The sequence below is a fragment of the Sinohyriopsis cumingii genome, chromosome 15 (assembly GCF_028554795.1).
Source record: "Sinohyriopsis cumingii isolate HCF-2022 chromosome 15, ASM2855479v2, whole genome shotgun sequence".
Classification (NCBI taxonomy): Eukaryota; Metazoa; Mollusca; class Bivalvia; order Unionida; family Unionidae; genus Sinohyriopsis; species Sinohyriopsis cumingii.
Window position 1 is genome coordinate 18,614,123 of NC_142975.1, and position 12,650 is coordinate 18,626,772.

Below are 12,650 nucleotides of genomic sequence, written 5' to 3' on the forward strand. Positions count from 1 at the left end.
TGGCAAGGTACAGTCAACTTTGCTTTCCTGGCATATTGAAGAAAGCTTTCACTTATGTGGCTGGCAGTTTTGCTAAAAAGTGGCCCCATCATAATCCTGGTTCTTTAATGCCTCGAAAATTAATTTTTATATGTCTGCATATAACAGCTATTAAAATTCCTCAAAAATTAATTTTGATATGTCTGCATGTAACAGCCATTTTACAAATCTGACCTCTAATCTGATTCTAACTCTAGTAGCTGATTTTTAAAATCTTCAGTCTTGATTATTTAAAATGTGTTTTCCTTTTCCATTTCAGCTCTGATAGTTTCAGTTGTGTATTGTTGCTGTTGAGGCCTTCTGGTATTGTGTAATGACATAATCATCTTGCAAAATGTCACTGACAGCAGTAATGTTGCAGTTTACCTCTGGCTTAAAGAGCCGTTCAGAGGAAGCTCGCATAAAAACAGCAAATGAGCTTCATCACTTTGTCAGCACAGAGCTGCGAGAAATGCCAGTTGAGGAGCACACAGCTTTTATGGATCAATTTAACCATCACATATTTGAGATGGTGTCTAGTTCTGATCTAAATGAGAAGAAAGGAGGCATTTTAGCTATTGGTAAGTCAGGGCTGTTAGTTTTCTTCTTAGTCTCTCTTATTCTTTGTACCAAGCTATTATAAAACATACTCAAGGCTGAGAAATAAGGAGATTTTATTTTCTTACTTTCGAATAATTATGTCCCATTGCCATGGCATAGATGGCTTTTTTCAGAAATTGTATGGTGAGGGCAGATGTTATGTTGGCATATTTTTTCAGGTTATTACATTGTATCATTTCTTACACTGTTAATCATAATGTCAGGCTCAAAAGCTTTGGTTATATGATGGAAACAGGGCTTTTGATGTATAAATTGCTTTATGCTGCATATAGAATTTGCAAATAATGGACTATTTGGAAAGTTTATAGATAATTAATGTTAATTAGAACTAGCACTACTCATATATTGACTGTTGAGAGAGTCGATTAAATAGATTTGTATGTTATTCCTTCTGTGAAAGGACAGTATATACTCACTTAAAACTCTAGTCAAACTGAACAGACCCAGATCTGACATTGTGTAATACATGCGAAGATCTGGGTCTATTCAGTTTGTTAGGTGTAATTAGTAGAATAAACAACATATGGATCCTGATCTGCTGGAACACTGTATGTTGTGTGCAGGTGGACTTGACTTATAAATATGTGTTAATGGTAAATATTTTTACTTTGTGGGTTAATTTTTTTCTCATTTGTATGTAAAGTGAGCTTGATTGGAGTTGATGTTGGCAACACCACCACTCGGATCAGCAGATTTGCTAACTACCTTCGTAATCTCTTGCCATCCAGTGATGTAGGGGTAATGGAAATGGCAGCAAAAGCTGTTGGAATTTTAGCTTTATCATCAGGAACGTATGCTGCAGAGTATGTAGAGTTTGAGGTGAAGAGGGCCATTGAGTGGTTAACAGGAGATCGACATGAAGGAAGACGCCATGCAGCTGTAAGTTGATGTCTTCATTGACATCTAATCCTGGGCAAATCAGATCAGCTCTGAAGCCAAAGTTGTTCATTAGAGTCTGAATAGTAGATACATGTTAACCAAATGGGTTAAAAGATTGGGTGTGTTAGATCAGCTCTGAAGCTAGTGGTTATTGGTTAGAGTCTATGTGGCAGGTATGTGTTTTCTTTCTAGGTCCTATTTATTCCATAATCAGGGATTAATTATGGGGTTCTCAGGGGCCAAAAATGTGGCCATCTATTGCAATATGAGAGCTTTCAACATCATGAGAAATTCCCAATTTTAGCAATTTGCACCTGAAAATTTACACCCAGATTGGTCTACATCTTTACCAAATGACAGATGTAAGTGTCATTTTCAATTTACCTGAGAAAAATACATGATAATCCACATGAGCAACAAGAAAATAAGGTCTGTTCTAGAATTCATAATGGCATAAATAATAATAATAATTATAATAAGAAAGACTTTATTTAATGAGGGCAACTCCTTTAGTTACAAAACAGAACTAATCTACCTTGAGTCCTCACTCCATATTTCTAACAAAGAGTTTAAAAGATCAAGTCATAGGTTGAAAATTGTGCAACAGTGTTGCAAACCATACTTTGTTTATTCTGTTAACTCACTAGTATATTATTGAAAGATTTCCTCCTTTTTCAAAAGTAAGATTAAACATTTTCCCACTAAATGTTCAGTTCTAGAATGGACCCTGCAATTAAAAGCACCCTGTGTTGCCATAGACCGTCCAGCTAAGTTTTGGGCAATCTTCAGTAAACACTTTGTGGTTTTCATTCGGAAGAATTTTCCATTTTTAATTTAAATAGGAACATTTTAGGAAAAGGTTACAGTTTTCAAAAGAAAAATGTAGTTCACTTAAACCTGTCCTAATTACATGTTAGTTCACTTAAACCTGTCCTAATTAAATCACTCTTTTGGCAGACCACCTATCATTTTTAAGACTATATTTCAGTGCATGAATCTATTTAGTTATGGACAGTGATTACCTCTAATAAGAAATCACTTGTCTCAGAAGACCATTTTTATTTACAGAAGTGGTGGTCTTTCAAGACAGGTTTTACCATACAGTTAAATTTAAAAAATGACCATTGCAGCCATTTTATTTAAGTAAAAGAACTTGATTTTGATCTTTTTAAAAGTACACTTATTTATGATAAAAAATAATATTGGAATTCATTGTTGTAAAGATATCAATTCAAATGTTTCAAACACCCCTTGTATTTGATCTTGTGTTTCCATATGATATTTGCACTTTTATTCATTTTGTGCCTATTTCATTTCAGGTACTGGTATTAAAGGAGCTTGCAGTCAATACCCCAACCTTTTTCTTTCAACAAGTTCAACAGTTCTTTGATTCTGTTTTCAATGCTGTTCGAGATCCCAAGGTATTTTAATTTTATTGGCTGTCAGCAGTTTTATGATTTTGTTGCTCTTGGTGAGACTGCTGGTAACTACCATTTTCCATGTTAGCATAAGTACTCAATCTATTTTTTTCTCCTATGGTGCACTGCGAAAGGTAAAACTACCAATCAATCACTGCAGGTGGTTTCTAAGCTAGCCATCATGGGAATGATGTTCTTGTTGTGCAAATGACATGATTGGAGACACAGCTTTTACTAGTTTCTAACCTATGATATTGACTTGCCATTTAGGTCAATTCTTGCGAAATTAATATTTTGCAACATACTGACTTGTGCATGCACTTCTGCAATCTGAATGGTTGTAAATACAGGACACAGAAGGATTCAATTCCATGTCCACATTATCTAGTTTTGTAAAAATTTAATACTTCTTGGATTTGACAAAAAATATTATTTACAGTAAAATGTGACCTAAAGTCACATAAAATTTCTTATATGAAGGATTTATGAAGAAACTGAATGCAGAATTGATTGGGAGATGCTTTTCAGAAATAATAGAAATGGAAAAGGGAGAGGGTGATGTGTTGAATTAATTTACTTTTTCCTTATAATGACCTTTGTTATAATGTAATATTGTTAGGGACCACATGACCAAAATTAAACCATGGTACTTGAATTCATCTATCAAATATATGATGATATGGATTGAATTAATGTATCAGTTATGTGACATGGATTGAATTATCATATCAAATAGTTGACATTATGGATTGAATTCATTTATTAGATATGTGACAGTATGGGTTAAATTAATGTATCAGATATGTGACAGTATGGGTTGGATTAATGTATCAGATATTTGACAATATGTTGAATTAATGTGACAGTATGAGTTGAATTAATGTATAATTAATGTATCAGATATGTGACAGTATTGGTGGAATTAATTATCAGATATGTGATGTGACAGTATTGGTTGAATTAATTTATTAGATATGTGATATTTATTAGATATGTGATAATATGTGTTGAATTAATGTATCAAATATGTGACAGTATTGGTTGAATTAATGTATAATTAATGTATCAGATATGTGACAGTATGGGTTGAATTAATGTATCAGATATGTGATGATATGGGTTGAATTAATGTATAATTAATGTATCAGATATGTGACGGTATGGGTTGAATAAATGTATCACATTCTAGACCCTAATGAAATTAAAAATATATAAATATTTTTAATCTGCATAAACTAAATTTATTACTGTTTGTTTGAGTGGTGTTTTGTTTAAATCCCCCTACCACACATATATGCATTCATTAAATTTGTGATCATTCTTGTAATAACTTGTTTTGGTATGTAACAGTTATCAGTGATAGATCCAACTGCAGTACCAGGAGGGAGCCATATTTGAGGGTGCTTTGACATTGCCCTTAAGGCAACTAATGCTTGATATGATTAAATCTTGGACAATCGATCATCTCTTTTAATTGCATTTTTGTAAGCAAGTTGATTGGTTAGTAATCAAGATGTTTCACTAGTCAACAAGCAGTTCATAAGAATGTATTGATATCTTTATTATCATATAGCCAATCGTCCGTGAAGGTGCAGTTGCTGCTCTGAGGGCTGCACTAGCTGTGACCTCCCAAAGGGAGGGAAAGGCCGCACAAAGGTCACAATGGTACAAGGTGAATAATTTTCTTTCTTGTGCAAAATATCTTTTTTTTTCATTTTTACTTTGATTATGTAACAAAGACCTTCAAGAAATACAGGGGCTTTGGGTGACTGAGAGGTCTAAAGTGCTCACCTTTACCGATCATTGGCATCTGACCTCTATCAAGTCATGGGCTTGGCCAATGTGGATATATGAGAAAGCTTGCCAGTCACTTTTGTGGTTCTTACTGGGGTTTTCATGGGTTCTTCCTCCTTCAGTTATACTGACTGCCATCTATAGCCTATCTTGTGCTGAAAATTGGCGCTAAATACAAAAGAATAACATCAAGGAATACATTGGCATATTCACATTTGTGCAGAAGTTTTAAGTGTTCACGTGATTTCAGATATACTTTAGTATAAAATATAATTTATGACTATTATACAGGATGTTGTTAATACTGTACTCTGATATAATTTATGACTATTTTACAACATGTTAATACTGTACTATACTGTAATTTATGACTACAGTAGAACCAGTCTTGAAAGACCATCCCTTCTGCCAAAAATTAATGGTCGCTTAAAACGTGGTCTGTCATGAAGGCATTAATGCTATATAACCAATAAATCTGTGCAAGGAGAACCTGGTCTCTCAAGACAGCTAGTCTTTCATAGCAGTGATCTCCCAAGACAGCTTTTGCTATATTATGCAACATGTTAATACTGTACTATGATATAAATGTATGACTGTTATACAAGATGTTCTCAATACTGTACTATGATATAATTTATACATGTTAATACTGTACTATGATATAAATTTATGACTGTTATACAGCATGTTAATACTGTACTATGATATAAATTTATGACTATTATACGTGTTAATACTGTACTATGATATAAATTTATGACTATTATACAACATGTTAATGCTGTACTATGATATAAATTTATGACTATTATATAAGATTTTCTAAATACTTTTCTACAGTTGATTCATTTAAATTTTTGATTACCAATTTTCATTGCTTGGTAAAAACAAAAAGTGAACTTTTTGCAGATACTTACAGTCATGGATGTGCCAAGAGCCTGTGTTTATGTTGTTTTTTTATAAATTTGACACCTTTTATAAGGTCTTATAAACTGCATCTTGATGTTACTATGAAATAAAAAGAATGGTACACTATGAAAAACAGTGAATTCATTGTACACATTTTGTATTGCTTGACCCTAGCAATGCTTTGATGAAGCTGAGAAGCTATATGATGAGATTCAAGGTCGTGAGAAGAAGCTGACACGAGATGACTGGGCTCATGGATCCCTTCTTATCATCAATGAATTGCTGAGGTGTAGTAGTGTCGAGGGGGAGGTGAGTGGAGAGAGAGGGGGAGGTGAGTGGAGAGAGAGAGATGTTTTTAGGTATATCTTATACATTATATTTGTGATTTTGCAGTTGCCAATGTTCAAAATTTTATACATGAGGCATATCCATGCAAAATCATCCATGCCCTTGATTCTTTTCCTGACATGGTGGAAAGAATGAGTTTGGTATGGCATAGAGTTATGTCAGTGCTGTCAAGGCAGGGTCCTACTCTTAAACCATATCGGATGAGTTTTTTTTCCCCCAGCTAGGAAAAAAGCACCAGTGTGGTAAATGTATTTATTACATTCCCTATTTTCTGCAATCTGAATATATATTGTTTTACAGTGTGAATGAATTTCAAAATTCATGTGATTAAGGAATGTATCAAAGGATTTCTCTGATAATTTATTTATTCATAATACGTTAGACGTACATCCACTATCTTGCAGATCCAGGCCTCACAAGCTGATAAAGATGTTCATTACATCTCTTGGCTTGTTTCAAAGTGTTTACTACATGCCAAGACAAAAGTTAGACAAATGTGGTTTATTTTTAGAGAGATTGGTGCTAGATCCATTAAAAAGTCCTTGCAGATACCTTCCATTTTATGCCTTTTCACCAGTTTGACCAGTGCTTTGGAGTGTTGCAAGTATGTTCCATGTATTCTCTTACAAAATTGTGCTCAATCATCGTCATAGACTAATAATTTGTGTTGAAGTGATTTAACCTCATTCTGAAATAAGCTAACCTGGGTCATCTTAATTGTCTGTCTAAAGGAAATCTGGCCCATCTTAATTGTCTGTCCTAAGCAAATCTGGATCATCTTAATTGTCTGTCTAAAGGAAATCTGGCCCATCTTAATTGTCTGTCTAAAGGAAATCTGGCCCATCTTAATTGTCTGTCTAAAGGAAATCTGGCCCATCTTAATTGTCAGTCCTAAGCAAATCTGGGTAATCTTAATTTTGTGTTCAAAGGTCAATAGTACTTAAAGTTTATCTCAGTACTTGACCTTTTCTGTAAGCCACATGAAGAAACGATAATTTATTCCACCAATAACCTTACTATACTATGTCATTATGTGGGAGGGACACAGTTTGATTCTCAGGTTTAACCAAAAATGAGATTATCAGTTATGTCCCCTTAATTAAAGCCTAATGTATGTATTGAATGGTGTCTATTGTATGTTTTATTTATATATTGGCATTGTTTCTTTTGTTATTTATAGAGTACACTACTTTTGTTTAAACACATGCATTTATACTTTTATGTTAATTTGATAAAATGTTAATACGTGAAAGAACACTGTTGCAAAATTGTTCATTTGTGGGTCTTTGTTGGCACTAATGTTAAAGATGTTGTTGCAGGCCTTGTTCTGAGTTCCAAGGTTGAGGATTACTAAGGTGGATATCAATAGATGTATCTAGATGATAAGTGAATAACGTGATCTCCTTGGATTTGTAAATCCACTGGCACTATGTTACAAACTTTCAAAGCAGTCACTTAGCCAGGTGTAAAGACTGAATAGCCTTTTATTCACATTGGCCATAATCTGTGCCAGTGCATCTGCTAGGCTTTGTTTTACTTCTTGCATGGCCCCAGGTTATTTCTGGACCATTGGCTGTCCTTATAATTGGGGTCTGGCAGTGCCCTTATAACTGCGGTCTGGTAGTGGCATGTTTTGAGTAAACTTTAAACAAAGACTCAGCCTGTCCGGCCTAAGGTCTGTATGACCAATCTCAAGGTATTGGAATTCAATTCCACACAGGTATAACCTGATGGTACAGTATTTCACTCCCAGAATTCGTTGACACTGGTCAAAGAAGTCCATTAAAATATCTTGATTAAACAGTGTTTCAGTCACAGAATTGACCTATCACAACCTGTCAATCACACTGTTCAATTACCCAATCAGCAAGTGTAAATTAGACACATCATCAGGCATTGTTTATATCCACCATTTTCCTCTGACAAGCTGTCACAACAATAAACTGGTTCTCTTAAATATTTACAAATTTGGCAAAGTTTCATTGATTTTTCAATTGATAATGGTGAAAAGATGGCTTTGTAATTTTTCACATTCTGTATACAGATTGACTTAATTGAGGAGTTAGATTTATTTCTTTCCTGAAAGTTAGACAAAACGTGGATAAGAGGTTTTGGGTCACCCACATGATCATCTGAACAAGGACACAATTGATGGTAATTACCACATGTGTTTTTGGCACAAAAATATGTAGAAAAGCATGTCTTGTTAATAATTTGAAGAAAAACAAAAAAGAGCAATTGACAGAAATATGTAGAAATGAATGTCTAGAATATGGGTCAAGAACCCCCTAACTTCTGGCTTTGTTGTGTGCATTTTTTTCTTCCATGGGAAGCACTGAACTGAAGATATTGCATTATTTCATAGTTTGAAAATCTACCCTTCAGTATTGTGTTGTTCCAGAAATTTGCTTCATCATCTCAGTCTTATAGACACCTGAGTGATTCTTTATTTTCAGTCATTGAGCTGGGTTGGGGATGAAAATTAAAATTAATAAAAAAACTACAAAACAATGGTTTCAAATATTTATCATCCAATACATGAAGCTTATAGTTTGCATGCTTATATCAACATTACATCATGAATCTAAAAAACATGAGCAGTGTAGAACTTTTAAAAGTATTATATACAACAGCATACTTCTAAACAGTAACTGTTTAAGATTTTATTTTATATTTTTTAATAATTTACCTAAAAGGCAGCATAAACATAAATCAGTTAAAATTAATAAAGATGATAAGACTGTATACTTAATGCATTAACGTTTTCTGGTGTGAAATTCTTTTTACATTATTCTCTCAAGGTACTTTAAAATTGATTTTCATGATTTACTGAAATAAAACACATAGGCTATTACTATATGAACTTGAAATATAAATATAAATATTGTCTGCAGCAGTATACATGTAATTTGTGCAACTGGGCATGTTTTTTTTAAGAATAATAAAAGATCATTTTTAATAAACATATCACTGAAATTGAGAATATTTCTTTGCCAAATACTGCATGTTTGTCAGAGGGTAACAGGTCATCATGTTATATGATTTAGTAGGCAGATCAGTCTATTATTTCATGTAACATCAATTCCATGAAAGTGGTCAGTTGAAGTTTGTCCAGGTATCATGATTTTGGTACAGTACTTCAGTCCCAGAATTCCATGACAGTGGTCATATAAGTCCATCAAAGTAACTTGATGGTTCAGTACTTCATTCCCATAATTCCTTTCATAACTGGCACTGGACTTTGGCACCAGGTATAAGCCAACCATGGACCATGTCCTCTCCAGCTCCAACAATTTCAGCCTATTCCATGTACCAGCTGAACAGGGTTTGGTGATTTGCCTTCCTGGTTTGCCCAGTATTGGTCTTTGACTGCAGACAGTTTCTAACCTTGGGTCAATCCAGTTCTAGTCCTTGGTCTGCCATAGGCACCCAGCAGTTACCCACAATACCAAGTAACAGACCACAACAGTATCACAGACAAAGCACTTTACAGGTCCATAGCTGGTCCCAACTCCATCATTACTCAGTATTGGCTACAGTGACTTCACATTACCAGATCCAGTAAGTGCCTATTGATCACCATCTTTCAACATGGACAGAATTCCAGCCTCATTTATCACTCTCAACAGTCTATTTGCCAGCTCAGCACTCTCTTTTGTTTACACAAACCTTCATTGTAACAGCACTTTACATTTAGGATATACATTCACAATGGTCATTTTCCTTTCTTGATTCAATTATGTTCAGAGAAGACTTGGCCTTCCATACATGACTTGTGCCTCCAGAATTCTGTCAGCCTTCTCCAGCTCTTTCTGTGACCTCTTACTGAACCTGCACACTTGACTCATATCTAACATTTCTCAAAACATGTGGTAGACTGAACTGATTGGGCATGAAGGCCTGCCATTTTAAACCTACGAAGGAAAGTGGGAAGTTCTCCCAGTGGTTCAAGCAGAGGCACATTATGCCCTTTAATGCCTCAGTATGACAAATAGCCAACTTGGTATTTGAAGAAGTTAGCTGCAGTCAGGATCATGGGCTACTATTCCACTATTTCAGACATGTTTCAACATCATGGAAGGGACAACATAAACCAGAACAAAGATCTCTCTCACAGAGGCATGAACATGGATTTCTCTGACTTTTCTGACCAAAGGACTTCGCTCTTTATCTGAAATGAAATCTTTAATGTAGTTGAACAAGGTACCCATTGAATCACTGAACCCCTTGGACTCACCTTCCTTGTAGGATTACTTTAACTACAGCTTGGTAGTATCACTGAGATGCACGCCTTATTCAGTTCACATTGTCTGCAGTTCTGCCATGATGGTTCAGTTTGTCTCTTTACAGCCACAGGCTTTTATTACCAAGAACAGGAAGATCTGTCCCTTGTATTGAAACTGCTTTCTTTTGATCGCTCTTTACCAGGACACCTGCAGGATTGCATTAGGACATTGCAGTGGTACCTGAAGTAGACTGTGCCAACCAGAAATGGGAGATCTTGCTTTTTTTCTCACCAGTCATGAAGGAAGGGAAAATATTTTCTCTTACGCATTCTTGTCCTGTATCCATTGGGTTATCCCTTACATTGTCATGTATCCAGTGGGTTATCCCTTTGGCCAACAAGAATTAACCCAAGACAGATGATTCTCTTGTACATTTGAGGCCATGTTGTTAGGGCAGTTGCCACTAACAAAGCATCTGAGTGCAGCTGTTCCCTAGCTATGATCATTCAAGCCATGGGATGGATGTTAGAGACAACTTTATCTTTTATCTCAGATACCATTTATCCCAAAGGGCTCACATTGACCAGGTGGGACCTATATCAGCAGTGCAGTAGGCTACCTTCCCAGGTCACTCAACAGCTTTGTAATAATGTGGGTTACTCTTTTCCAATGTATTAACAGGAGCAAAAAATGTTCTCAAGTTTATGTCCATTCATTGACCTCTACTAGCCCTAGCCTGTATTGTACTCCTGACTCCAAGCTGCTTCACATATATTTCAGAAACTTGAGCCATGATCATCTCTGTGGTTTGAAGTTTACCTCTCTTTGACCGTTGCCTGTTCTCCTATTGCTTTCTCGTTAGCTGTCATATTTTAGAAAGAAACTAATTTTTAGGGTAAAATTTGTTTGTTAATACTTACTTGATCATAATATGGACATGCAATACCAGCTCTTTCTGCAGTTAAGTCACTGGAAGAGAATGCACATTCACTTCAATACTAACTGATGACTTATGGGGTTTGATACCTTTCCACTATCAAAGGGGAACCACTCTTATTCATCTTCCATCTTGAGAGACAACTTTTGAGCTTTTATGTTGCTAAAACAAGCCAAAAGATGTTAGCATCTTTATTTAGCTTGGGAGGGCTTGATTTGCAAGGCATTGGATGTGTGCCTGTTTATTAAAGATCATGTTGTAAAAATTATCCGATATTTGGAAGACATCACATTTTAAAGACAGGTGACAACTACAGGTAAAGCCCGTTAACACGATTAGTTATAATGCGATGGCATCATGGCTTCAATTTTTAATTTAAGGTGACCTGTCTTTTTAACATCAGTAATACATTCTCTTGGAAAAGTCAATTATTCATATCCGTAGCAGAGTTTTAATTCCAGCACTGCATTTAATGTTACCTTAACTTCACCGTGCACCATATCCACCATATTGACATATATACATTTAAAAACTGAAGTATATTTGATGTCTGATGAAACCCAGCAAACAAAACAAAAGATATGTGGTCAAGAGGTTAGTTAAAACTGATGACATTGAAATTTTATTGCACATTTTCTATGGGGAAGTGTTCTAAAAGAATTTTTTAACATGATCCCACTTATGCCATGATGTTATTCTTTGGAACCTGAGCATTGCGTTATTCTTTTTATTTGCACTTACTGGATTTGATCTTAGGATCCTGCAGATGAGAAACATTGTTTATATTAAAAACATTTTTTAAAAACAAAAATATATATATCACACGTCCTATGATTATGTATTTTTTTAATTGACAGAGATTGCGACTGGAGATGGAGGATGTTTCAGCACAGCAGTATCAGCATGAGAAGACCCTGAAAGTATGTGGCCCATGTTTCCATTTCTTGGTTAAGATAATTTAGATTCCACTGATAGAGGAAGAATGACACTTGTACATACATACATACAGACACACACACACACACATACACACACACATACATATGACTTCATTTAAATTCAGAAACTGTATTCATGGTCTTGCTTATAGTTATCTTCCTGTAATGGGTGTGAAACAAAAAACAATATGGAATGAACAAATACAAAATTCAGAATGAAGGGTAATGCAATGATGAAGGCAGTGTGATGGAAGTGGAGATCACAAAATACAGATTGATGAATGGTAAATAAAAAGAAAATGGAATGCATTTTGTTCTTGGATTTGAAAATCTGTTATCAGTATTTTGGATTGTCATCTAATTTCAATGGTCAAAGGTCCTTTTGCCTAATGATTTTGGATCAAAATCTTTTTACATGCTGACAGACAATTATCCACACTTACAAACAGTGAAATTGTAATACTAACCATACACGCTGGTAGTTGTGTTTGTACATATTTTAATTGTTTTAAAATGATATACAAAATAAAATTTTCTGTAACTATAGTTTTAAATTTTTTGC

The 12,650-nt window shown here is 34.8% G+C and overlaps 1 protein-coding gene across 2 annotated transcripts in view; it reads left to right on the top strand.

Moving 5' to 3' along the window:
- The window catches only part of LOC149781363 (serine/threonine-protein kinase mTOR-like), a 165,860-nt gene that overhangs the window by 8,840 nt on the left and 144,370 nt on the right, over positions 1-12,650 (top strand). For both annotated transcript variants that reach the window (XM_089935452.1, XM_089935453.1), the window contains exons 2-7: positions 299-599; positions 1,283-1,518; positions 2,838-2,939; positions 4,510-4,608; positions 5,814-5,948; positions 12,008-12,070. In XM_089935452.1, the coding sequence (XP_089791578.1) occupies positions 374-599; positions 1,283-1,518; positions 2,838-2,939; positions 4,510-4,608; positions 5,814-5,948; positions 12,008-12,070 (861 nt within the window). In that variant the 5' untranslated portion in view covers positions 299-373. The remainder of the gene's footprint in view (positions 1-298; positions 600-1,282; positions 1,519-2,837; positions 2,940-4,509; positions 4,609-5,813; positions 5,949-12,007; positions 12,071-12,650) is intronic.